General features: G+C 45.9%; 1 protein-coding gene across 4 annotated transcripts in view; it reads right to left on the reverse strand.

Moving 5' to 3' along the window:
* Positions 1-25,497, reverse strand: part of LOC139057616 (NLR family CARD domain-containing protein 3-like) — a 132,322-nt gene that overhangs the window by 71,813 nt on the left and 35,012 nt on the right. For 3 of the 4 annotated variants that reach the window (XR_011512941.1, XM_070536154.1, XM_070536153.1), the window contains exons 3-4: positions 20,457-20,765; positions 1,636-1,998 (exon numbers count right to left, since the gene is read on the reverse strand). Coding sequence is in view for 3 of the 4 variants with exons in the window: in XM_070536154.1 (XP_070392255.1) it covers positions 1,636-1,998; positions 20,457-20,765 (672 nt within the window). In the remaining variant the exon portion in view is untranslated. The remainder of the gene's footprint in view (positions 1-1,635; positions 1,999-20,456; positions 20,766-25,497) is intronic. The other variant, XM_070536155.1, reaches the window with a different exon arrangement.

Consider the following 25,497-nt stretch of genomic DNA (forward strand, 5'->3'; position numbering starts at 1 on the left):
GTATGGTGTAGTTTCAGTAGGATAAGCGACTTGCAGAACCTTCATAGTCTATTAGAAATTGATATTTTGGTGGTATTTATCCACATCTGTAACAACAGTTAGCCTGGATAACGAATTCATGCCCAAATTGACTTATAGTCTTATGTCTGACAAGACTGATTGTCTGACATGACTTTTTTATTGACAATACTTATTGACTCACAAGACTTATTCATTGACAAGGCTTATTGTCTCCGCAGCCGGCGAGTACCAACCACTGTCGTCCAAGTAGAAGTGTTTGAAAAGGGCGGACCATTGGATTAATCGATGATAATGGCAGCAAACGCAAATTAAACTGAAATCAAGATGCGTACCAATCTTGTAAATGTCACTACACTGCACACTGCAGTCAAAAAAAGGAGTGCACAATGACTTGCATTGCGAAAATAGAGGCTTGGTAAAAATAAAGTCCATTCCGACAGATCCTCACTATTACTTTTTCTAAGACATGTTCTACCACCTCATTTCGAGATACCTCGAAAGATACCATAGCAACAAGTTTGATCACGTCAAAAAGGTCATAAAATCACTTCCAGTCATAAAACGTCTTAGCAAAAGCCGAGCGGAAGAGCAGCTAGCGCGTTGCGCCATTGCTGCAAGAGTGACTGTGTATTTTAAAGCGGAGGTTGTCTTTAACACTGAAATTTATTCTTACAATTTTCATTCAATGACAGTTATTCTCGTGAAGAAGACTCCTTTTCGTCAAACACTTAATGGAAGAAACGCCGAATATGGAATTTCTAAAGGTTCTCTTGCATAAACGTCTGATCACAAATGAGGTCTTTCAAAACATTCTTTGAAATGCAGTCGTTCAAATTTGGTCTCTTTCGCCTCAAGGAGAGATAATTGTCATTCGTGCCAGAGATAGTGGCTGACCGAGATTATAGGCGCAGCCTTCCAGCATCTTGGAGAGACTAGTAGGCTGCGCTTATACCTTCAGTAAGGCAATAGGACAGCAGGGGCACGATATTCACATTGTAGATGCAAGTGACCACATCATAGCATATCAGCAATCGTGGTAAGCTAGATGAGCTTCATTATAAAGTTACTCGTGTACATTAAGGCGACGCCAACGCATATGGTAGTTTTGCGCGTGAATGAGCCCACGTCTTGGTGTTTCAAGTAGTTGAATTTGAAGACCATTGTGAGCATTGGTCTTATTCCTTTATTTGACCTGTTCTTGGGCACTGATTAACCGGTTGATAGGGCCACCAAACCGCAAGAAAAACCGAAAGGCACAGATGGGACAATATATAGGCGCAGCAGCGGGAATACGAGGGCCTAAAATATTTTGCGGCACTGATTAACTACCGAAGGTTATTGAAGAAACACTTTTTTGAGAAAGTTTCTCCCACAAAATGAACATTGACAGTGAGAAAAATTGCTCTCCTTTTTTAGCCACTTTTATATAATTATTTTAAAATTATAATGTCCGCATATTCAAAACTCTAGTCATCAATATAAGAAAGAAAGTATTATCCTTAGTTTGCATCTATGAAGACATCACGCGATGGAAATTTTGAATTGTGCTGACACCATAGGAACTTCTAGCTTGTGCTACTCAACAAGTTCAAAACTGGCGGAAGTCTTCCTCACCTGAGTTTTCTGTTTCCTCAAGTCCCACTCAATACTAACGAGTGCCATCTCCTGAATGGTATTGTTGGTGGCAAGGAACTTCGAGATTGACTTAGAATCCTGGACACCCAATTTGAAGCCCTCAATGGTGAGCTTGGTCACTGTTTTGTTGGTAATGAGGGCTCCGAACACAATGTTTGCCTTGGTGCGGTAAGTGTGGTTGTGGCAAATTACAGTCACGTCGGGAGGAGCCGAAGGTCTGGCAAGCATTCGCTTGAAGCTTGAGCCGCATCGGTGAGATGAAAAGGAGGCATCCAAGATTAGGCAAGAGATGTCGGTGCTCTTTTCAAGGGCCTGCAGCAGCTTTCCGACGAAGTCGAACACCTAGACAGAAACAGGCGTACGTGGCAAGTGAAAACAGTAAAATTACTTCTACAAAACTCTCACGCCATTTCACGAAAGGTGCGATCAGCAGCCTCGAGTCAGTGAATATGCTGAGCGGCTCATTGCAATGTGACCGTTCACGTGAGCAAGAAAAACTAGTCATACAGCAGAAAAAAATGTTTGCAGAATACTTTGCCATAACCTCACTGTTCCTCTGCAAGCGGACAAATTCTTTCCAAGCTTTATTTTTGCTTCCAAGGCGTAGAGCGTTACGTTGCATGCACCTGTAATTTTACACTAAACTGTGACGCTGCAGGAATATCCCGACATTTAGTTCATAATGACTGAGCATGCTGCAATTCTGCTCGCAAGTAACCGGGGCCTCACTGTTTATTATGTGATTATTTAGAGAAAAAATTAATATGTGGAGTTCTGTGTGAGAAAAGCACGAGCTCATTATAAGGCACACCGAAGTGGGCGACTCCGGGTTAATTTTGACCACCGCGGTTTATTGAACATGGACTTACAGCTAATACACTGGTGTGTTTTGCATTTCGCCGACATTTTTTTTTGCAAAACGACATTTCTTATTGCTCAAATCGTAAATTCTTAGAGTACTTAAGAAATGAATTATGGGGTTTTACATGCCAAAACAATAATTGATTACGAGGCACGCTGTAGTGGGGGCTCCGGAAATTTAGACCACCTGGGGATCTAACATGCACCTCAATCTAAGTACACCTGTGCTTTCGCATTTCGCCCCTTTTTCACCACGGCGGGTATGTTTGTGCAGGGTTAGTGCAGTGCTAGTCAGGTGTTACAGCAGTGTTACAGCAGTGTTAGAGCAGTTACAGGAGTGTTACCGCAGTTATAGCAGTGTTAGTGCAGGCGCAGTGCTGCCTCGGTGCGGTATCAGAGCAGCCTCAGAGCAGTTCCAGCCCAGTATCAGCCCAGTTTCGGCACAGTGCCGGCGCTGTGCCAGTGCGGTGCCAGTGCGGTGCCAGTGCAGTGCCAGTGCAGTGCCAGTGCAGTGTCAGTGCAGTGTCAGTGCAGTGCAGTTGATAGTGTATCAGTGCATTTCGCCCCATCAAAAGCTGCGTTTCAAGCAGAGGTGTTAACGATAACTGCGTTTCTTATTGCTCAAATGGTAAATTGCTAGTGTACTTTAGGAAAAAGCGCATGACAGACGCAATTTATAAGATCATCAATGCTACGTGCAGCCACAAGTATTAGTATTCATACAAATATATTCTACTTTATATGAACAAGACCGCTGACTATGCTTCGTCTCAAGGATACCGTTGTTAGATACGGGACCTATTCCTGAGCCTCCTTCGAGTTCACCAGACCACATCGAATCGCGTCACAGAAAATTAAGGAGCGCAGAAGCACATCTACCCCGTTCTCGAGGCACGGCACGTGCAAACGAGTTGGCGTCCCCCACCTCGTGTGCCGCAGTTGGAGCTATTCACTACTTGACTCTTCCCGAAAGTGAAGCGAGAGCCTGGTACTGTTCCAGGTAACATGGGTCCCGAGGCAAGACGGCTGTAATGCACCGTGAAGCCCTGGCAGTAATTCCCCCCCCCCCTCCCGTCCGCCTTGGTGACGGTAGTTGCAGACCGGGAAGGCAATACCGCAGAGAGAAGTATGTCCTCGGACAATTGGGGCCCAGGAAGCGACACTCTCCGCCGGGTGTGACACAATCGCATGGGCGCCTACCGTTGGCCGAAAATGACGACACCTGAGCGGGCTGGCCGACTGGCCGAAAATGGCGTCACCTGAATGGGCTCGCCGATTGGCCGAACGTGACGTGACTTCGAGGCACTGAAGGGCTTAAAGCCAGAGTCTGGGAGCAGCAAGAGAGCATTCCTTCATTCATCTCTTTCGAGCATCTTGCCATGGGCCGCAGCGTCCGAGTTGCTGCCGGCCCGTAGTGACTATGACTTAATTTCTTGGTCCTCTCACTGTGAATAATGTAAATAAGCTTCCAGTTTTCTCCTCTAGGTCATCTTCAACCTCGGCAAACTCCCACACCCAAGGGCAAAGCCCAAAAATCTGGGGGACAGCAATTGGGATCGGCCTCCAGATCCAACACCGTTAATACTTGTTCTTCTCTAGTAACGTAATTGAGATAAAAATAGAATTTATTGAGGGAATGCAGACGACCACCTTAGGTACACGCAATGCACAGGATTGTAAAGAAAGCATTGAATAATAATAATATTTGGGGTTTTACGTGCCAAAACCACTTTCTGATTATGAGGCACGCCGTAGTGGAGGACTCCGGAAATTTTGACCACCTGGGGTTCTTTAACGTGCGCCTAAATCTAAGCACACGGGTGTTTTCGCATTTCGGCCCCATCGAAATGCGGCCGCCGTGGCCGGGATTCGATCCCGCGACCTCGTGCTCAGCAGTCCAACACCATAGCCACTGAGCAACCACGGCGGGTGAAAGCATTGAAGAAACACCACTGAACACCTCACTACACATCCACCGATTCTACAGCTTTTATAATACTTAGAAGCGAAATATCAGCTAAGAACAACTGTTTGTCCCTCCAACCACAGGCTTATGTTAAACCACTCACAGCGCGTCGAACACGGCATCGTCACGCTGATTCTTTACCATCTTATAACAACCGAACTAACCTCTAAGGTTTCCTTCTTCCCGCGCACTGTAACAGATTGGAACACCCTGCGATTATCACAATTCATAAACACCGATTCTACTGAACGCATGTGTCTTCAATATTAACGGTATTGCAATTGCGGCAAGGCTTGTTACTGTTTTCGTTTTCCTATTTTACATGTGAATTTTGTTTGATACTTTCCACATCTTCCTTACTCTATTATTTTCAGTATTTTGCAATAGTCGCTTGTTCAACTTCTGGTACTATATTTCCCCCCTCTCGCGATAGTGGTTGCAAGTGCTCATATATGCGTGTGATGCTGATCTAATGCTTGTCAAGCTGTCTTCCTTGAATGTATGTACCTTCTCTTAATCTTACTTAGTCGTGGCTTTCATTTTTTTATATTTACCTACGTTGCATTGCTAATGTATTTTTTTTCATAAGTCTATGTATGTTATATATGTATATGTAAATATTTATGTATTTATGTATTCTGCCCCTCTTGCTTGGGCTCCCATTTGGGCCTGCAGTATTGTATGAATAAATAAATAAATAAATAAATAAATAAGTGTTTGCAGACGAAGACAAAATCTGTTAAACTGTATGCTTGCTACAAATATTTCGGAAGGCCGATTAGGGAGGATCATGGAGGGTAGCCAAAAAGAAAATCTAAGCTACCATCGACCTGAGTATGACAGTTACTTTGTGCAACTTTGGGACTTTCAAGGTGTGATAAATGATATGAACTGGACAATATTGAGAGTTACACCACGACAGAGACGCAAGAGCGCAGAGAAGGACAAACAGACGACACACGAGCGCTAACCATGAACAAATGTATTTTTCTAATAAATTTATGCATTTCAGCGCCATGATTTGTCATATTGGCGAACCAGGAAGCCCAAACGTCTAAAAATATTAATGGCCGTTTAGGGGATCAAATGTATGAACCTTAGATAAACCACAACGTACGCAGCATAATGACGACTGTCTACAGACCACAAGCCAGTATTTCAAAAGACATGCACGCAAATAGGTAATGATATAGACTGATAAAAGAAGAAGAGTTCCAGACTAGCCATCAGTCTTGTGAAGCTGCATAGAAGTGCCAGTTTAGGCGAAGATATTGTGACGCACAGTCCAGTGAGCGCAGGTAAACAGTCAGCGCGGCGAGCACGACTAAACTGCGAGAACTTTATTGGCCAAACTTGTGCCTTCAAACAAAGTAAATATCATTCTGGGGCGGTGTTAGGAGCAGGTGCGGTTGGTTGCGGCAAAATCGTGTGCCAGTGCTAACGGTTCGCCTCTTTCATGCGTGGAACATTGTATCCTTTATACGCGCTCGGGACTAAGAGTTTGAGTATATAAAGCGTATCGCAATCATCTATTAGCGCACCTACAAAGAGGCAAGTATTACCTTTAGTAATAGTACGACAGCGTTTTGGATGTATGCGTTTTATCGCACCGCGCCAGCGCTCTCTCGTGATTGCAGAATCATCATAAAGCCACGCAACGAAACTGAACAATCAAGAGTGCATGACACTCGCGTTGCAATAACAAGGACCACGTTCCGTGTGCAGCAAACCTGTTGGTGATTAGAAATGGAATTGCATGCGGTCGCAATTTTAAATTATAAACGGCAACGTATCGTTGTTCTTGAAAAGGAAAAGAATGAAATGCGTGCATTTTAGCACTTGTAACATACGGGGGCTAATTTGAACGATAACGATGCTTACCAGGCGTTGTTGAGCGGGTTCAGACGAAGATAAAGTGTTAGGTTAGGAAGGAAGATAAACGTGGACATTCAAAAAAAGATAACGCAAACAAAAAATATAAGCAGAAAAAAAAGAACAAGAGGCGTCGCATAAAGCGATAGAATTGAAGTTGGTAAACGAAGTAGGGGGGTGATTCTAAATACGACAAATCTGTTATTCGCAACAAAGACCAATATTTAGCAAACAAAGTTCGGCAAAGCGTGCAGCTGAGAACCTTCCAAGTAACGAATCGGCTGTCAATGAGGAAAGAAGACGCCTTCGCGGACGGTAGTGAATTCGAAATAAGGGGTAATCGTAAGTCAGTTGTAGAAGCCTTCGCTTAAGAGTTGCCAAAGTCATTTGACAGATGGTAAAGAAGGGCACATTTCAAAGTTTGATAGAGCAGAAACCGAAGCGTTATCATTAAACATAATCTAAACCACCACCAAAAATTGGCTGGGTTTCATTGCATACGTCCCGCGTTTGTGCTAGTAATACGAAAGAGACGGGGCAATGATACAGTAGATGGAAAACATATTCGCGGGAAATGAGCAGAAAGGTTGAATATGAATGATTTTACGGGAAAGAAGGAATGTGAAGTGGAGGAAACACGGAAAGGAAAAAAATGAAGGATTAAAACACATTAGCTGACCAATATACGGAAGGATAGCAAAGTAGCATAGTAAACTACGTCCTACTGATATTCTTCTAAAATATGTAGTCAATGATTTCAGGTAAATGAATGTGGCCATTCGATTAAAATCTAGATGCCTGTGAACCTGGTGAAATTCTGCTTGTAAGGCATCTTAGAAAAGTTGAGAATATGTTCTGTGTGTAAGCTCGTCATCAATATGAAAGGGAACTAATTGTTAGCGCTTGCAACTCATGATGTGTGCTTCCAAATTGAGGAACATCAAAGGTAATTCGCTTTCCAGTGGGGCATTTAGTCTCACTGACCACTTGACGGTATGCAAGTGACGTTGCATACAGGCAAGCACGAAACGTTGCCGCGACGTCTATATTTTGGAAAAAATGGAGCGTGGAAAATTTTCACGGATAGAAAAGTCGCCAATAAGGCACAAGAAACCTGCGTTTACAGTGAGCGAAACCGAACTTACGAAAATGCCACCACTTGTTTTCTCACCACAAATACTAGTTCAGGTCACGTGAGTACCTGATTTGCTACAAGGTTTTGGATGCAGTCAACTCAGGTATATAAAGTGAACGACTGATTAGTTACAGTTACGTTATCTGAGCAACTTACCCGTCATACGTATTATGTGAAAATTTTCAAAAGCAGGTTCTAAAGAAGAAATGTCGCTGGACATGCCCCGGACATCAAATCTGAAAGGTGTGTTGCAGGCGGTGTGGATGTTTTAACGCGTTGCAAGCCTTCCACAAAGGTACTCCCGATCGGATGTGTTTCATCGTTTCTGAAAGCGTACTCGTTATCACTTTTACACTCTGATAAAGATGGTGGTTTCGTTGTCCTGCCGCTGGGTGACTTCAATGCGAAGGCCACCCTTGCCGTTGATTTAGTTTTTAAAAGTGATGACAGAATTTCCCGTGCAAACCTGAAATTAAAAGCAAGAAAACTATGCAAATCCCTTAGCAAAAGGGATTTGCAGGAAAAGCTAGCAAAAGTAATAGAAAAAACTAAAAAGCCAAGCTTAGATATTTTCTTTTCAGCTAAGACGCATCAGAATTACTGCCCTCTGCGGGTTACCGTAACTGAAACGACGACTTGGCAGAAAGCTGTTGGCTTGTTTCTGCCAGATAAACTAAACCATATAATCATTGACGATCCTTTTCTTGTTAGAGATTCTGTTGAAGGTATTAGTTTAGGAGAGAATGAAAAGGGACTCAAGATGTTCTCGATCGACATTAAACATCTGTACCATTCACTTTCACGTCACAAAATGCTACTGGTTGTTGAAGAATACATTGATGACTTTGGATCAGTTGGCTTACAGAATGCTGCAGGTGTTTCTATTAGCGGCTTTCTTGAATGGCTAAACTTCTACTTGAAATCACCTTACGCCTCATGGAATGAACAAAATTACATACAAAGGAACAGTGTTTGTATAGGATCATGCGTAGCGCCGGTACTAAGCGATATTTATCTAGCTCATCACGATCGCAATATTCATGGTAAACTAGCCGCGTCCCCTGTTGACGAAGTGTGCAGGTTTCTGGACGACTACCCGATATTTATTGAATGTACTGATCACGCTTTTGAGCCTGCTGTTTTGAGGTCTTGGATGTCTTCAAGAAAGAGCTGGAGCCTCTAGAACTTACGCATGAGGTCCACATTGATGACTCGTTGCGCTTTCTAGATCTCAGGCTGTGCCTAGCTAACAAACATGTGCGCTGGTGCTTCGAACCAAGAAGTAAGAAGCCACTCTTGCTCTTCAACTTAGCACACTCAAAGCTCGTTAAACGAGGTATTATAAAGTTCTCTCTCGTTAACAGCCTCAATAAATCTTGCCCACATGAGATGTAAGATAGTCTTGCTGCACAGGTTGATCGCCTTTCTTGGGCTGGCTACCCTTCGGCCTTAATTTCAGCCATAGCGGAACACCTTCTGAGGCGCACAAAACGTTATGAGCCCGCTTAGTCAAGGAACCAGCTGGCTGAAAGACGCAGGTTTGCAGTGCCACCGTATGTGCATGATGTCTCCCATAGGCTAAAGAAAATTGGGCAGGGTGCAAGAACCAGTCGTTTTATCAGCCCCGAAAAGTTGGCAAGGCGCTGTAAGCGTGTAAACACGCCTAAATCACATCAGAGTTGTTGCTCTTTCGGGCACAGAAAACGGTTTGTGAAGTGCACAACAAATGTAGTCTACCGAATTTCCCTGTCTTGCGGCATTAAATATGCTGGAGAGACTGTTAGGTGCTCAAACGATCGTCTAAGAGAGCACTGTAACAAAAAAAAATTACGGGGTTTTACGTGCAAAAACCCCTTTCTGATCATGAGGCAAGCCGTAGTGGAGGACTCTGGAAATTTCGACCACCTGGGGTTCTTTAACGTGCACCTAAATCTAAGTACAGGCTTTTTCGCGTTTCGCCCCCATCAAATCGCGGCCGCCGTGACCAGGATTCGATCCCGCTACCTCATGCTCAAGCACTGTAACAACGTCCACAGCACTGTACAAGGTCACTTGGGCATCCATTGACGGGACTGTGGCTGCGTGCCCCTCTTTGAAGATACTGAAGTTTTAGCGAGACACAGCTCATAGCTCACCCGGAAAATTGCGTAAGCTGATATTGTCTCGTGGTATTGACGGTGAAGAAAGCAGCCAAACTAAGAAAGTTGAAACTAGCGTTTTGTTGGGCGAGCTTGTGCCCTCAAGAACAGGCAACACTCAAAGAACGGCGACAGCGGCGAACACAGATGGCGATCGTCGAAAATCTGATCAGTGGTTCAAGCGCGTCGGCTTTGATACATCACTCGTCGAATGTTTCAGAGTAATCGACGGGACCCGGGTGCCTCCCACAAAGTTCTACACTGTTCGCGTCGTGCACACAAGCACTCAGATTACACAGGGTTCGGTCACAGACAGGGGATGTAAGCATTGATAACATTCCAGAAACTTCAGATGCGTGTAGGCGCTTCCTGCGCTTCGCGATAACATTTGTTAGGCGGTGAAACATGTCACCCAATGAAGACAAGCACACGTGTCAATGTCCCTCTCTTAAAAAGCATCGACCCGATGCTGCAAATGAAAGTGATAAAGAAAAACAGTCGTAGCAAAAAGAACAACAAAATAAGGAAGTACCTCAGCGTCCGTAAAATGGTTTAAGATCCACCACGTGGACCCCTTCAGATCACGCGCGGCGCTGCTGTGAAGGCGAAATGTCGTCTGATATGACCTCATAGTCCAGTGCGCCAATACGTCGAATCACCTTGTAGAGTCCGAAATAGCGTAGCAATAGTTTCTCACTCAGTCCTCGTCGGCGTATCGGGATCCAACCCCAAACACGGTCGCCGGGCTGGTACTCGAGGAAGCGTCGTCGGAGGTTGTAGTGTCGGCGGCCAGTACGCTGCTGGTTCTTGATCCGTAGGCGGGCGAGCTGTCGAGCTTCTTCGGCACGCTGGAGATAGGTATCGACGCCAAGATTCTCTTCGTCAGTGATGTGCGGCAGCATGGCGTCGAGCATCATCATCGGGTTCCTACCGTAAACCAGCTTAAACGGCGTGATCTCTGTTGTTTCCTGCACCGCCGTGTTGTAAGCGAATGTTAGGTACGGCAGGACGGCATCCCAGGTCTTGTGTTCGACGTCGACGTACACTGCCAGCATGTCGGCGTGGCTCTTTTTCAGGCGCTCTATAGGACTACTCGTCTGTGGGTCGTAGGCAATTGTCCTCCTGTGGCTTGTATGGCTGTACTGCAGAATGGCATGGGTGAGTTCTGCTGTAAACGCTGTTGCTCTGTCGATGATGAGGCTTTCTGGGGCGCCATGTCACTGCAGAATGTTCTGGACGAAAAAAAATTTCGCCACTTCGGCTGCGCTGCCTTTCGGTAGAGCTTCAGTTTCAGCGAAGCGGGTGATATAGTCCGTGGCCACGATGATTAACTTATTTCCGGATGTTGCTGCCGGAAACGGTCCCAGCAAATCCATCCCGATCTGCTGAAATGGTTGACAAGGAGGTTTGATGCCCTGTAGTAATCCTGCTGGTCTTATCGGTGGTGTCTTGCGTCGCTGACAGTCTCGGCATGTCTTGACGTAAAGGGCGACGTCGGCGGTCAGACGACGCCAGTAGTACCTTTCCTGTATCCTCGACAGCGTTCGGGAGAATCCGAGGTGCCCAGCGGTTGGCTCGTCATGTAGGGCACACAGTACTTCTGGACGCAGCGCTGACGGAACAGCAAGAAGGTAGCTGGCGCGAACTGGTGAGAAGTTCTTCTTTACGAGCAGGTTGTTTTGTAATGTGAACGAAGACAATCCGCGCTTTAATGACCTAGGTACTAAGTCGCGTTCCCTTCCAAATACTCGACGAGGCCTTTTAGCTCCGGGTCTGCTCGTTGCTGTTTAGTGAAGTCTTCTGTGCCTATTATTCCGAGAAAGGCGTCGTCATCCTCGTCATTCTGCGGCGGCGAGTCAATGGGGACGCGTGAAAGGCAATCGGCATCAGACTTTTCGTCCGGACTTGCAGGTTACAGTAATATCATATTCTTGCAGTCTTAGGCTCCACTGCTCCAGCCGTCCTGAAGGTGCGTTTAAATTTCCTAGCGAACACAAGGCGTGATGGTCGCTGACGACTTTGAATGGCCTGCCATGGAGGTAAGGGCGAAATTTCGCTGTAGCCCAAACAATGGCGAGATTTCCCTTTTGGTTGTAGAATAATTGCCTTCCGCTTTTGACAACGTCCAGCTAGCGTAAGCTATCACGCGTACAAGTACGTTTTTTCTCTGGACTAGGATGGCACCGAGTCCTATGCTACTGGCGTCTGTGTGGACTTCGGTATCGGCGTCCTCGTCGAAGTGCGGAAGTACTGGGGGTGACTGCAAGCGTCGTTTGAGTTCTTCAAGTGCGTCGGCCTGCGGCGTTTCCGACTTGAAGGCGACATCACATTTAGTTAGGTGTGTCATCGCCTCAGCAACGCGTGAAAAGTCCTTGACAAACCACCTGTACTAGGCATACATGCCAAGGAATCGACGCACTGCCTTCTTGTCCATGGCCTGTGGGAACATTGCAATGGCAGCAGTCTTCTGGGGGTCATGGCGGACTCCAGACTTGCTGATGACATTTCCTAGGAACAGAAGCTCATCGTAAGCGAAGCGGCACTTCTCTCGCTTCAGAGTGAGCCCTGATGATTTGATGGCCTCTAGTACTGTCGCAAGCCGCCTAAGGTGATCGTCAAAATTTCCGGCGAAGACAACGACGTCAACCTAGTAAACAAGACAGGTCTGCTACTTAAATCCTGCTAACACCGTGTCGGTGACGCACTGGAACGTTGCAGGCGCCGAGGAATGTTCGAATGGCATGACTTTGAGCTCTAGAGGCATCTGGCGTGATGAAGGCAGTCTTTTCGCGATCTCTCTCGTCGACTTCAATTTGCCAGTAGGCCGACTTGAGATCCATTGACGAGAAATACTTTGGTTGCAGAGTCGATCTAATGCGTCGTCTATCCGTGGAAAAGGGTATAGGTCCTTCTTCGTGATCTTTTCAAGTCGACGATAATCGACTCAGAAACGTAGGGTTCCGTCCTTTTTCTTCACCAAGACTACAGGAGATGGCCACGGGCTTTTCGACGGATGTATGGTGTCATCGCGCTGCATTTCGTCGACTTGTTCTCCTATAGCTTCACATTCTCACGTCGAAACTCGGTAAGGGCTCTGGCGGTGTGGTCGAGCGCACTCTTCGGTAATTATGCGAAGCTTTGCGACTGGTTGTCGAATCATCGATGACGTCGAAATGTAGCCTTTGTATCGTCGGTGGAGACTTCTGGGCTGTTGCTGCTTAATCATGGGGAGACTTAGATTTATGTCGAAGTCTGGTTCGGGAACTATGGTCGTCAGGGTAGACGCGGCAGAATCCGAGAGGACGAACTGATTACTGGCTTCCAGAATTTCCTCGATGTACGCGATCGTAGTGCCCTTGTTGATCTGTTTGAACTCCTGGTTGAAGTTTGTCAGCAACACTTTAGTTTTTCCTCCGTGCAGTCGAGCGATCCCTCTTGCGGCGCAAACTTCACGGTCTATAGCAATAGACGTTGGTCACCCTCAATGACGCCTTCCACGTCGGCAGGTGTTTTGGTGCCGACGGAAATGACGATGCTAGAGCGGGGCGGTATACTGACTTGACTTTCAAGCACGCTTAAGGCGTGGTGGCTGCGAGAGCTCTCCAGCGGTATCGGTCGATCTTCGGACAGCGTTACTGACTTCGACTTCAGGTCGATGATTGTACCGTGGTGGTTCAGGAAGTCTATGTCTAGAATGACGTCTCGTGAACACTGTTGGAGGATAACGAAGGTGGTAGGGTAAGTCCGGTCATGAACGGTAATTCTTGCCGTGCGTATTCCAGTCGGCGTGATGAGGTGTCCTCCAGCGGTCCGAATTTGAGGGCCTTCTCATGCAGTCTTAACTTTCTTCAGCTCGGCAGTGATGGGTCTACTCATGACGGAGTAATTAGCTCCTGCGTCTACTAAGGTGGTGACTGCGTGGCCATCGAGAAGCAGGTCGAGGTCTGTGGTTCTTTGTCTTGCGTTACAGTTAGGTCTTGGCGTCGGATCACAGCTGCGTCTCTTTGACCAGTGGCTGCTACGTGGCGTCATCAGGTCGTCTTTCGTCAGCGTATTCTTTGCTTCCAGACTTCATCATGACGGCGGCGTGTCGTTGTGTTGTCGAGTTAGTTTCTTCGGCGGAGGATCTTCGTCAGTTCGATGAGCAGCAACCGCACCTCCATCGGTTGCTGCTCTTAGTTTTTCGGATATGGGCGCGCAGAACGGCCCCGGGCTGGGCTAGGCTCGGGGCTGCACTAGGCGACAAGTAGCGCCGGGTGACGGCGAACGGGGCGGTCATCGTCCCGGTCACTGAGTGTCACTCCTCCACTGAGTAGCGGCGAGGTAGTCGGTGATATCGCGAAGTCGTTCGCCAATCTGTGGTCGCTGCGCGTTAACGGCGAAACGTCGCAGTCCCATCTCCCGGGATGGGCATCGGTGGTACACACGGCTGGCTTTTTCGCCGTGATAGCTGAGCTGACAGTGGGGGGGGGGGGGGGGGGGGGGGGGGCTCGCAAAATGTCTGTCTTCCTCTCGTAGGTGCACTGGGCGACGGGTGGGCATCGTGGCGGTGGCAGCGGCCAACGACGGAATGTTGACGTTGCAGGGCCCTGGCGCGGTCGCGAAGGAATACCTTGGCGGCGTGTGACGGCGGCGTATGTCATCACTTCTGGCTGGGGCTGCGGTAATTGTGGTTGCAGCTCAGGAACTCCAAGTGATCACTGCACCTGTTCTTTCACGATGTCGGTGCTCGAGGCCACTTGAGGCTGCTACTAAGGCAAGACCTTGCGCAGTTCTTAGCGCACAATGGCGCTGATGGTCTCGCGCAGGTTGTTCGTAGCCAGTGATTGAATTCCTGCGTAGTTGGTAGAGTTCGTACGGCGGTCGAATTGCCGGTTCCGCATTGCCAGTGTCTTCTCGATGCTGGCGGCCTCGCGAATGAACTATTTTATGGTCTTCGGTGGACTTCGTATCATTGCGCCGAAAAGTTCTTCCTTCACACCACGCATGAGTAGGTGGACTTTCTTCTCCTAGGGCATATCCGGGTTGGTGTGGCGGAACAGATGGCTCATTTCTTCCGTAAAGATGGCAACGTTCTCATTAGGTAGCTGCACTCGGGCGTCCAGCATAGCTTTGGCCCTTTCCTTGCGCACGACGCTCGTAAAGGAGCCCAGGAAGCCACTACGGAACAGGTCCCACGTTTTCATGGTCGACTCCCGGTTCTGAAACCATGTTCTGGCGGAGTCTTCTAAGGCGAAGAATACATGCCGCAGCTTGTCGTTGGAGTCCCAGTTGTTGAAAGTCGTGATTTGCTCGTAGGCGTCCAGCTAGGATTCCGAGTCTTCAGTAGCTGCTCCACGGAAGGTCGGTGGGTCCCGAGGTTGTTGCAGGATAACGAGGGGCACTGGGGCAGCCATTGGGGTTGTCTTGGGCACGATCTTTGTCGTCTCAGGTATTTGTCCGTGCTTTGGGGGCACTCCTTGCAGTCTGCGGCTTGCACGCTAATCTTGGGCGATCTTGGTGTTGTCCTCGGGCTTCGGGCTTGGATCGCGGCTTAGCGGGGGCATTCGGTACATGAACGCACAAGCACCTCCACCAGATGTCACGTGGTAGTGGCGGTGAAGAAAGCAGCCAAACTGAGAAAAACGAAAGTAGCGTTTTATTGGGTTAACTTGTGCCCTCAAAAACAGGCTACACTCAAACGGCGACAGCGGCGATCGTTGAAAATCTGATCAGCGGGTCAAGTGCGTCGGCTTTTACACATCAGTCGTTGAACGTTCCAAAGTAATCGCTGAGACCCGCGTGCCTTCCACAAAGTTCTACATCATTCGCGTCGCGCACACATGCGCTCAGATTTCACAAAGTTCGGTCACAGACATCGGATGGAAGCATTGATAACATTCCAGAAACTTCCGATACATGCAGGGGCATCCTGCGGTGTGCGATAACAATTGTTAGGCGGGGAAATGCGTCGCCCGATAATGTCAAACAAGTACAAGTGTCAATATCTTCAGAAAACTCGGTAGTATGTGCGTTAGTGCTCCCTCTATTGCGCTGACCCCTAGTGAAGTCACGTATCTAAACAGATAGAAACCGCAATGTTTTTTTTTTTCTTTCAAGTGAATATGCATTTAGTACAGTCACTTGCTGTTAAAACACCCCTTATGACGGCCTTTTATTTTTTGCGCATGCTGCCTCTAGTACATATACACACGATGGGGTAACGCAACAAAATATTGTTGGAAGCACCGCCGTGTATGTCGTCTCTCGCAGTCCTTGTCCTTCGTGCTGTACATTACTTTTTGATGAATAAATGTTCAGTCCACAAATAATATTACGTACACAACCGTGCCTCGGTTTTATTGTCCAACAACAATGACCTGACGCGCATTCGATCTCGTGGTCTCAAGATTACAAGATCGAGCCTCAAATTCAATCTCTGTAATTTATTCAGATTGAATTTCCTTGTTTACTCACGGTTACGACCCCGCATTATTCCGCCTTCTCGACATTTAACGCCATCGGCTATGTGGGTTTCAAAAAACGCTGCTTCTGGGACTAGTTCGCATTTGCTTTGAGTTAGTATTTGCAAGCCTTGTCGTCACACATGTGTCTTTCGTGCGCGTCTTATCTGCTGCAAATGTGTCTTGCAGTAGACGTGGTTTAATTCTATCAGTTATTTCGGTTCCTCTTAAGCTTTTTAGTGGTACGAGCATCGAGCGACACTCTTAGTTCTTGCGCAGGGCTTCCGGTTCACCTCCTGAGACGGCCGGAGACTAAATTAAAAATAAAATCAGAAAAGAAGCAATAAAATAGTACAGTACAATATTCGCGGGTTTCATTGTAGGTTTGATATCAGAACATAATTTTATTTACAAGTTGAGTTACCGAAGTGTCTGGAATTTTTAGAATTAGAAATTACTGATTGCCGAACACCATAGCACAGCATCGTAAATTTTAGAGGCCCACCACGTGAGCAAGACTTTGGCGAAATTCCTGGAAACACGAAAGTAGAAAGCGGAAGTAATGGCATCACTGATGAAGTCACATACAAGAAGGTGGCCTGATATTTAACCGGCTAATTAATGGAAAAGCATTGCCTCGCACAGACTGAACATCTGCCTAGCATAGTGGATGTGACGTCACTCTCTCCTCTCTCGCGGCGCTCAACTGCTTGCTCGCAACAGCTGTGCGCGCCCGCTGTTTACATGCTGTGACGTCAGCACTGTAATGTGCGCTTCGTGCGCCGTTCGCTGGGGAGTTACGCCTCGCCAGGTGACGCGCGCTGCGCTTTTTCCTCGCCCGCTTATCATGCCAGGGAAAGACGTTCGCCTGCTTAACCAAAAGAACACCAATGCCGAGGTGTGAGTGCCACTAAGAGATGCGTAAGTGCAAGATTAAGATGGTCTACTATTCTTGTTACTTACCTCCAAAGAAGTTGCCCATGCAAGCGCGTTCAAACTGGAGAGCTTTCCATCACGCGAGTTGGAGGTATCTTATCGATGACGACATGGTCACGTTCCCAACAAAGTGGTCGTCGTGCGTGAAGAAATGTCTGTCGCGATTCACTAGCTCTCAAGAGAGGGGCTCTGCATGGACTGAAGTTCGCTAGTCTCTTCTCGCAGGTTTGTTCCGAATTCACGGCTAGTGCAAAAGTATTTCGCATATGTGCACAAGTAACCGAAAAAGATTACATACACTGCATAAACAACAAACGTAGACCTTTTGTTAGGTAGGCGCATGCGGTAACAGGCTCGCAGAAAAATTATACAAACCCCACACGCTTCGGGAAACGGGAAACATGAGCAAGCAAGGCAAAATTACGCAGCACGAGGAGATGGGCGCTGAAGATTTTGGAGACAGATGCATCCCTGAGTCACCAGGATGAACCTTAAACAGGTAGCAGAAATTTTACTAGGCATTATAGAACGTGCTAAGCCACTAGAACCAGCTAGAAGCCGCTAGAACCACTAGAAGCCATTATAGAACGCGCCGTGATCGACCCTGTAGAAATGCGCCCCACTGAACTAATACTGTTCACTGTCCGAAAAAAAAGATGCGTATTGTGTTCCATGGCTTGAAACAAGCGCAGCGTATTTTTTTTTTTTTTCGGTGACAGAAATCGTTCCCGGACCGAATGGTAAGACTAGAACTTTTTGCGCGGCCCAAAGCATGCTTTCCTGTCGCCGACCAGATCAGCACTCGAAAATCCCTAAGTGTGAACAGGGCTTTAGAATGTGTTGACCTGGGGTGCGATCGGAGATCGTTCTTCGAAACGCGCGCTCAGTTTCAGCTCACGCATATAGGCTGCGCCGAGTCGTTAGCCGCCGACACAGCGCGGCCTAGGCGAATCGCGTGAGGTGAAAGTGAACGCAAACTGAGCGCACTTTTGGAACAACGATCTCCGATCGTGTAGCTGATTCTGTTTTCCTAGAGCTGTTATTCCTTTTGATCACTTATAACTAGGAAACAGAACTTCAGGCAGAATGGGTATTTATTCGTTACCTCCTTATGCGCATATTTAGCATATAAGCACTTACTATGGCTAGAAACATTTTATTGGCGTCATTATCGGGTATTTGAATGACTAGTTCGATGTTACTGCCTACATTCGATTTTCAGGGCCTACAAATGTCTAAGAGTTTTGTGCTAGCCTTGGCTTGTATAGAATGTTATAACTCACTGGGGAACTGGACTGAAGGCAGTCGATTGTTACCGCGAATGCTTTGCCGGTGTTAAGGCTCTTATTAACAGATTTGGGGCTGGCTAGTGCACTTCTGTGAGAAGGGCTGAAACTGCTATACGCGAAGATACACTCGGAGGTGTCTTAACCTAGTTGTGGGCTGAATTGATATCTTCAGCTGACGTCATCTGGAAACTTGAATGCCTAGTTGCGACTCTGACCACGAGTATGGGGCTAACATGGAAGTTTAAGAAAAGGTTCGTTGGCATCCCTAATGAACCTGCTGTTGTTCAAGCTATTTAAAAGCTTCAAACTACGTGGTACAAAAGTATCAGCTGTTAGGTATTGAAAGAACTGTTGCAGGTTTTGACCAGCGAACATGTTGCAATTCCATAGGGCAATAGATCATCAAACGTACCGAACGAGAAGTATGTGCCGGTAACTTCGGTGGATGTTGAGTGTTGTTTGCCCTCACAAACCGATACCAAGCAAAAATAGGCACAACTTGAAACACGAAGATCTTGAGGTGGTGCGTGTTTGTGACTGCTTTCACAACTTCTCCCGCGGTTGTATGTCTAGGCACACTATATTTCAGATAAATCGTGGAGCCTCCTTTTATTGTATTGAGAAAATAAAATGAATTTCACGAAACATGCATTTAATGGGTTTTATTTCTCGCAAAATCATAAGTTATCCTCAGATGGACAGGAGAAGTTATTTTAGCCTATACACGGCTAATTATCGGTTTTTGGCGCCTACAAATGCGTAAGTAGCAACTATACTGCCAGTTAAAGGCGACTAAAAACAGCGATATTTAGTGTCTGAGGAACCGGTGTCTAGTTATGACAAGGTGTTTTAGGATTCCTTTGAGTTTATTGAAAGGAGAAAAAGTTAGCGCTTTCCAACTCGTTTAGTGCGACACCCGGCGAATTACAAGCATTACAAGAAGGAGGACGCGCTGAAGTTTGCTAGCTTTCTCGGTCTTTACCGAAGAAGTTACACATCGACCGAAAATTTATCATTAATTAGTACACTACCTGCGCACACCGCAATCATATCTTTACCGATGTGTTAGGGTGCACTGGATAAATTTATGGCCATCTGGCGTGGTGTCTAAATTTTCCTGAAAAGCGTTGTGATCAGAGGCCGTAACGTTCTCCCTCGTCCGCGGTCTGGTTTCATCCCCGACTGTATGCCCACGTGTGCACGCGGAATGAATATAAATCCCCTCGTATAGGGACGTTTGATACACTAAGAAAAAAAAAATGTTTCCAATCCACGCTGTTAAGGTGGTTCGACAGTGGAGCTGTGAATAACTAGAACGATTACCCATTGAGACGTAGTCTCATATTAGTCACACGGCGACATTCACATGCACGTTACCCAATTGTTAGGCTGTAACGGTTCAACGGCTCGCGAGTTGGCTTGCGCCGCTACTTCGTGCACCAACAAAGAGTGGACCAGACTGATTAGAAATGCACTCAGCCGCACTTTCACCGCGCTTCGTATGCACGCTGGACATCGGAAGTCCTCACTATACGCGGCCTTGCCCGTGGCACCGTCCCAACACAAATCAATTCCTAGGCGGGTTCTTTTAAGCATGAAGGTGTAGTTACATCGCTCCCTTCTTCGTATGCTACACTTGCCGCTTCCCGGCGATTGCAAAGAATACAGCCGCAATCTTTACTGGGAAACGCGTGCGGCGAACGCTATGCGCTATGCTTCTGGTTCTTCTATATTTACCCCGCAGGCGAGCGCCATATACTGGTGCTGCAAGAACCCCAGCGGCGCGCGCCTCCCGTGTTTTTTGCCTGCGAACACGACAGACCCATTGTGAGGTGGCCAATACAGCGTTGCTGCAAAAAAATTATCGCACAAAATGTGGAAAATATTCCGGAGCCCTCAACTGAGGCGCACTCTGTGGCTGTGGGAAATCAAACGCAAGAGCTTATTTTATTATTTTCACATTTAATAACAGCACGTATCGCAGGGATAAAAGAGGGTGCTTAAGAAGTATTTCTGTGCAGCTCTATTCTTCCGCTTGCAGAGATTTAAAAACTGCACTAACTTCAGGGCTACCATATCACTAGTCAACTGCGTCACATTTCTTAGCGCACACGCACACACATAGGCACACATACAGAGGCACGCACGCGCGCAAGTTACCTCGTTTGGGAAGAGCGTATTGACGACTCTGAGCCACTTGAGTGCACTTGTCTCCGAAAGTGCCGTCATGAAAGCATCCAGCGAAGCACACGCTTCCTTGGAAAGATTGGTCAGTCGCAGGTGCTCCAGAGAGAGTTCCGTGAGTCGCGACCGCAACAGATGAGTGACAGCTGAGAAGAGCGCAACTGTGATCACTGTATTAGTTAAATCTGAATCACTCAGGCAAAAGCTGCTCAGCGAAGAGATCCGCTTCATGGTGTTGCACATCAGTGAATCGAGGTTACGTTGTTCCCGCGGCTGAAGTCTTAACTGCGACAAGAATAACAAGAAAAAAATACATTATGTAAACCCCCGCCTTCAGTAGAGGCATCTGTATTATCCAACAGTTGAAACATCTGCGTTCTAGTAGTGGCAACAACGACAAATGCAGAGTTAAATGCAAGCGTTGTCGTTTCCTAACGAAACAATACCACATTCTACCTCGATATTGAAGAGAGCTCAATCGGCCTATTTTAGGTTAGAAAGTTTGTTGGTTACACTACAGTAAGGGAACAGCTTCTTCCTCCATCTCAAAAGTAGAGAATATTCTTTTTCTTCTTGGGCGTCCGAGACGGACTGCCAGAGACGGTATCCGCAAGTGAAGAATACTGCCTCTAAGTAAAGCGGCGATAGGTTGACTGGAAACCTAAGGTGGATAGAAGCAGACAGATGAAACTTGTATTTACAATTTCTTACAAGAAATTACCCATAGAAATGCAAGGTGGAACAGTAACACACCGGGTGACCCTATATCGGCAGAGCCGATGGTTTGTAGCACCGCGAGTCCGGAACGCTTGGTCGGGGCAACTGCACCACGTTTTCCATTCCTCGATACGCAGCCCCAAACATATACAGCCCGAACACCATCGAGTGGTTTTCAGTATATGGTCCACCGGTACGCCAATCGCCAATCTTGTACAAGCATCACCACGTGAGTGGTCCGCCGGCTATTCAAGCAGGATATACCCTTTGAGCGTCCCCTTTAAACTGGTGGCCGTAGGTTGCACCCCCAAGCTCGTGTTAGTATATAGCTTAATGTCCCACTTATTTTAAATAAAACGAAAGAAAAGGTAACCCCAAAGAATTCCCTTCACACACCTTTCTGAACCACATTTGGGAACTTTGTTTTTGTACACCTCCATTATTTGTCCTTTCCCAACTTTTCTGCCACCAATCTTCCAATAGCCTCGTACTAATCTACTGGGTACATGTTTGCTTTCCCCATGCTCTCGCTGAACCCAGCGGCTTCAATGAGGCCAGTGGTGCCTAAATAGACCGCTGGGCAGATATCTTCACATTCTAATAAAACATGCTCCATTGTTTTCCTAGCTCTACCACAGGAAGCATATGCTTCTTCCTTGTATTTCGGCTTATAAGTGCGTGTTCTAAGGCATCCTGATCTCTATTTAATTAGTAATGAGTCTCCCTTTAAGCTAACAATAATTGCTTCTTTCCCGATTTCATTTCTTGCTCTTATGTAGTTACTCGTAGCAAGTTTATGTTACATTGCCGCCACCCATGAGATTGCCGTAGCCTCTCCGAGTTTCCGCATGACGTTCTTTGTTGCTCACCATACCCGTCTAGGAATTGCTGGCAAGCTTCCTAGTTATTTTCCTCTACTGTGAATCAATGTTTTTCCTGTACAAATATCTGAACACTCCCCCAGCCCATTTACTTCCTTATTCCTCAGTCATTCTTAACAATCAATTTTACTTACAGCTTCCCTCCCTTCAAAACTTGTCCAGCCGACTTCAGCCTCGGTAGCTTCATTTGTAGAAGGGCAGTGGATTGGGCGAGTTGGTGTTCCATGGTAAGAGTAAAATTCGAACAGCGCTAGACGAGAGGACCTCTTTCTGGTCCTGTCGTCTAGCGCTGTTTGAATTTTACAACTTCATTTGTAGTCTTGCAATGAGCACCCAATGCGAGGCGTCCTACTTTCCTCTGGTGGTCATCGAGTCCAGATTTTAACCCTGACTTCAAGCAAGCAGTCGTGTTTCGAAATAAAACTTCTGGAACCCTTACACCTTTCCACATACTCCGGCGCACCTCGTACCCATTGTATCCCCATAGCCCTGTGTTTCAGTATGGCCGCATTTCTCTTCCCCTTAACTGTTATTGCATTTTTTCTGTGTTTCCATATATCTATTTCCATCTTTTATGCATATAACAACGTATTTATATTCGTTACCGCGAGGCATTCCCTAGCCCTGTATTGTCACTGTATGTTCGTTGTTTTTATTCAATACCACAACACCACATTTCTGAACGCTAAATTTAAGAAGTAACTTATCGCCTTGCTGTCCAAACATATTAGCCAAACACTGCCTATCACTGCTTCTTTGCTATGAACACAATGTTGCCCGCATAAAGCAAACATGCAAGTTGCTCTTCTACTACTGTACCCGCCTGTTTGTATAAAAGATTAAACCTAGTATTACCTCCTTCTAGCGCCCTTTCCGTCCACACCATGTACATCGTAAACAGCAGTGGGGATAAAGCGCACCCCTGCCTCACTCCCTTGTTGATATCAACTTTCCCCTCGCTTCCATTCAACACAAACTGTATTTTCTAAGTAAATATCTCAAAATCTGTGTATAATCGTCACCTAAGCTTTCCCCTTCCAGAATATTCCACAAAATGTCCCCGCCTACGTTGTCATATGCTCCTGTAATGTCTAAAAAAACATATATAATGGCCTCCTTCGTACTCAGGATAGATCAATACACTGAATAAGGACAAATAAGTTGTCATCCAGACGCCTACCAACTCTGAAGCCATCCTGAAGTTCTCCCAATATGTCATTATGTTCTGCCCATGCTTGCAGCTTCGATTTGATAGCTTGCATTGCTAACCGTTATATTACCTATGTAGGGGTCAGCGTCTATATGAGCAAATTCTCTATTTTTCCCCCTTATCTTTATAACTCGAATTCATTCTATTTTGTCGCCAATTGTCTGGCATTCGTACGTCTTCTAACGTTTTTTTATCCGCTGCTTTCAACAGAGCTCACTTACATTTTTATCATAGTTCATTAATCAATGTAACGGCTACCTCGTATAGTAGTAGAGCTGTGCGCTTAAGAATTTGCACTTCGGCCTTCTTCCAGTTCAAATTTGTCAGCACCAGCTCCTTTTCCATCTGGCTTCCTTTCAAGCATTGTAAGGCGAAAGCCTTTCTAGACTCGTGGTGATGTTTTTGTCAGCAGACCTGACCGCCGGAGTGTCCGCCGAAGCGTCATCACGCCATACGAAGACAGTTTAAAGACAGATAAAAGAATTAAAAATGATTGAGAATGACAGTTAGTGAATGATAACGTTATAATAGAGATTGGTAGAGGTTAATAATACTAGTAATCACCAACATTTACTATAAATGACTTATTAATGACTATTAAAACTCCGAAAATATCAATGTCTATCGACGAATTGTATTGAATACAATTGATTAAAAATGAATAGAAATGCTTAGTAATGCCGAGTAATGACTAATAATTACTGCAGTGACCAGTGATGTTTACTGATGACTATGACATGACGAACATGTTTAACGACGGCTTGTAATGGACCACGATTGACTACAAATGACTAAAAATGCTTAGTAGTGAGCAGTAATGACTAATAATGACTGAAATGACTTGTAATGACTAGTAACGACTACAAAATGACCAATATGTCTAACGAGATCTTGTAACAAATACAATTCGTTACAAATGTCTAAAAATACTTAGTAATGACCAGTAAGGGCAAATAATAAATTTTGCTTTAAATTCAATAACTTTTAATTTATCAAAACATTGACGGCCTTAACTTGAATAATAACAACGCAGTATAACATGACGCGAGAAAGGGACAGACAGCGCTGCTTATGTATAGAATAGATTATAATTTTCTCGTTCGAATTTAACACGCCTGTGATACCAGTTGTGTAATGTGTCCTGCACCTCGTTCCTCCCATGATCATTCCTCATTGTGACCCTTTGTCTTCCCTTCTTCCCCTCCCATTACGTAGAGTAACAGGCCAGATGCTCCATTATCCGGCCGACCTCTCTACATTTTCCAGTCATTAAAATACTTCTTCCTAATACAAGAAAATGGTTGCCAGCAAAAACAATTTCTCCATTCTTATCAGCTCAGATAGGAGACCCAGACTAAAAGTGCCACTTAAGAGGAAGCTGTAACACAGTGCTAACTCCAATTTTCGTATTCGAATGGACACATATAGAACGCCAACTTTTTTAAATGCCGGAACCACTACTCCAATGGCAATATAATTTCCGAACTGGGAACTGGTAAATTTTAGTGTTTGTAGTAAGCAGCATTCAATATAGTGTCGGGAGTTTTTATAAAAGGTTTGTTGAAAATCACTGGATGCGTTGAAGAGGAGATTTGCCGGTGGTGAGTGGATGCTGTAGTTTCTAAGGAAACATGAGAAATGAAAAGTGAGGTATCCTGAAGAACTGTCATATCTAGAGACATGTTCGAAATTTGTAGGGAATTTTCCAGAAAAACATGAATGAACGGGGTTGGCAGACTGAAAATGACTAATAAATGCAATCTTAAAATTAGATGTGCCATTACGAATAAATGTCTAAAATGAACGAAATCGTTGAGCACACACGTGTCTTCTCGAACGTAAATATTGCCCATTCAGGAGGAGCTCATAAAATTAGAGCATAGCATCTAAATCACTGAGAAATCGAAGAAGTATGTAAAGTTAGATTTAATTCTCGAGTTTTACATGCCAAAATCCCGGTAAGATTACAAGACACGTCGTATTGGAGGACTCCGAATTTATTTTGCCCGCCTGGGATTCTTCGCTGTGCAGCCAATGCTCCAAACAAGGGCATTGTTGCATTTAGCTCACATCGAAATATGGCCGCCGCCACCACAATTCGAAACCGCAACCTCGTGCTTAGCAGCGCAATGTCAAAGCGACCACTCAACCATGGTGAGTGTAAAGCGCGCCTAAGGACGAAAAAGCTCGGGAGGTACGAAAGATATGA

The sequence above is a fragment of the Dermacentor albipictus genome, chromosome 3, assembly GCF_038994185.2.
Source record: "Dermacentor albipictus isolate Rhodes 1998 colony chromosome 3, USDA_Dalb.pri_finalv2, whole genome shotgun sequence".
NCBI lineage: Eukaryota > Metazoa > Arthropoda > Arachnida > Ixodida > Ixodidae > Dermacentor > Dermacentor albipictus.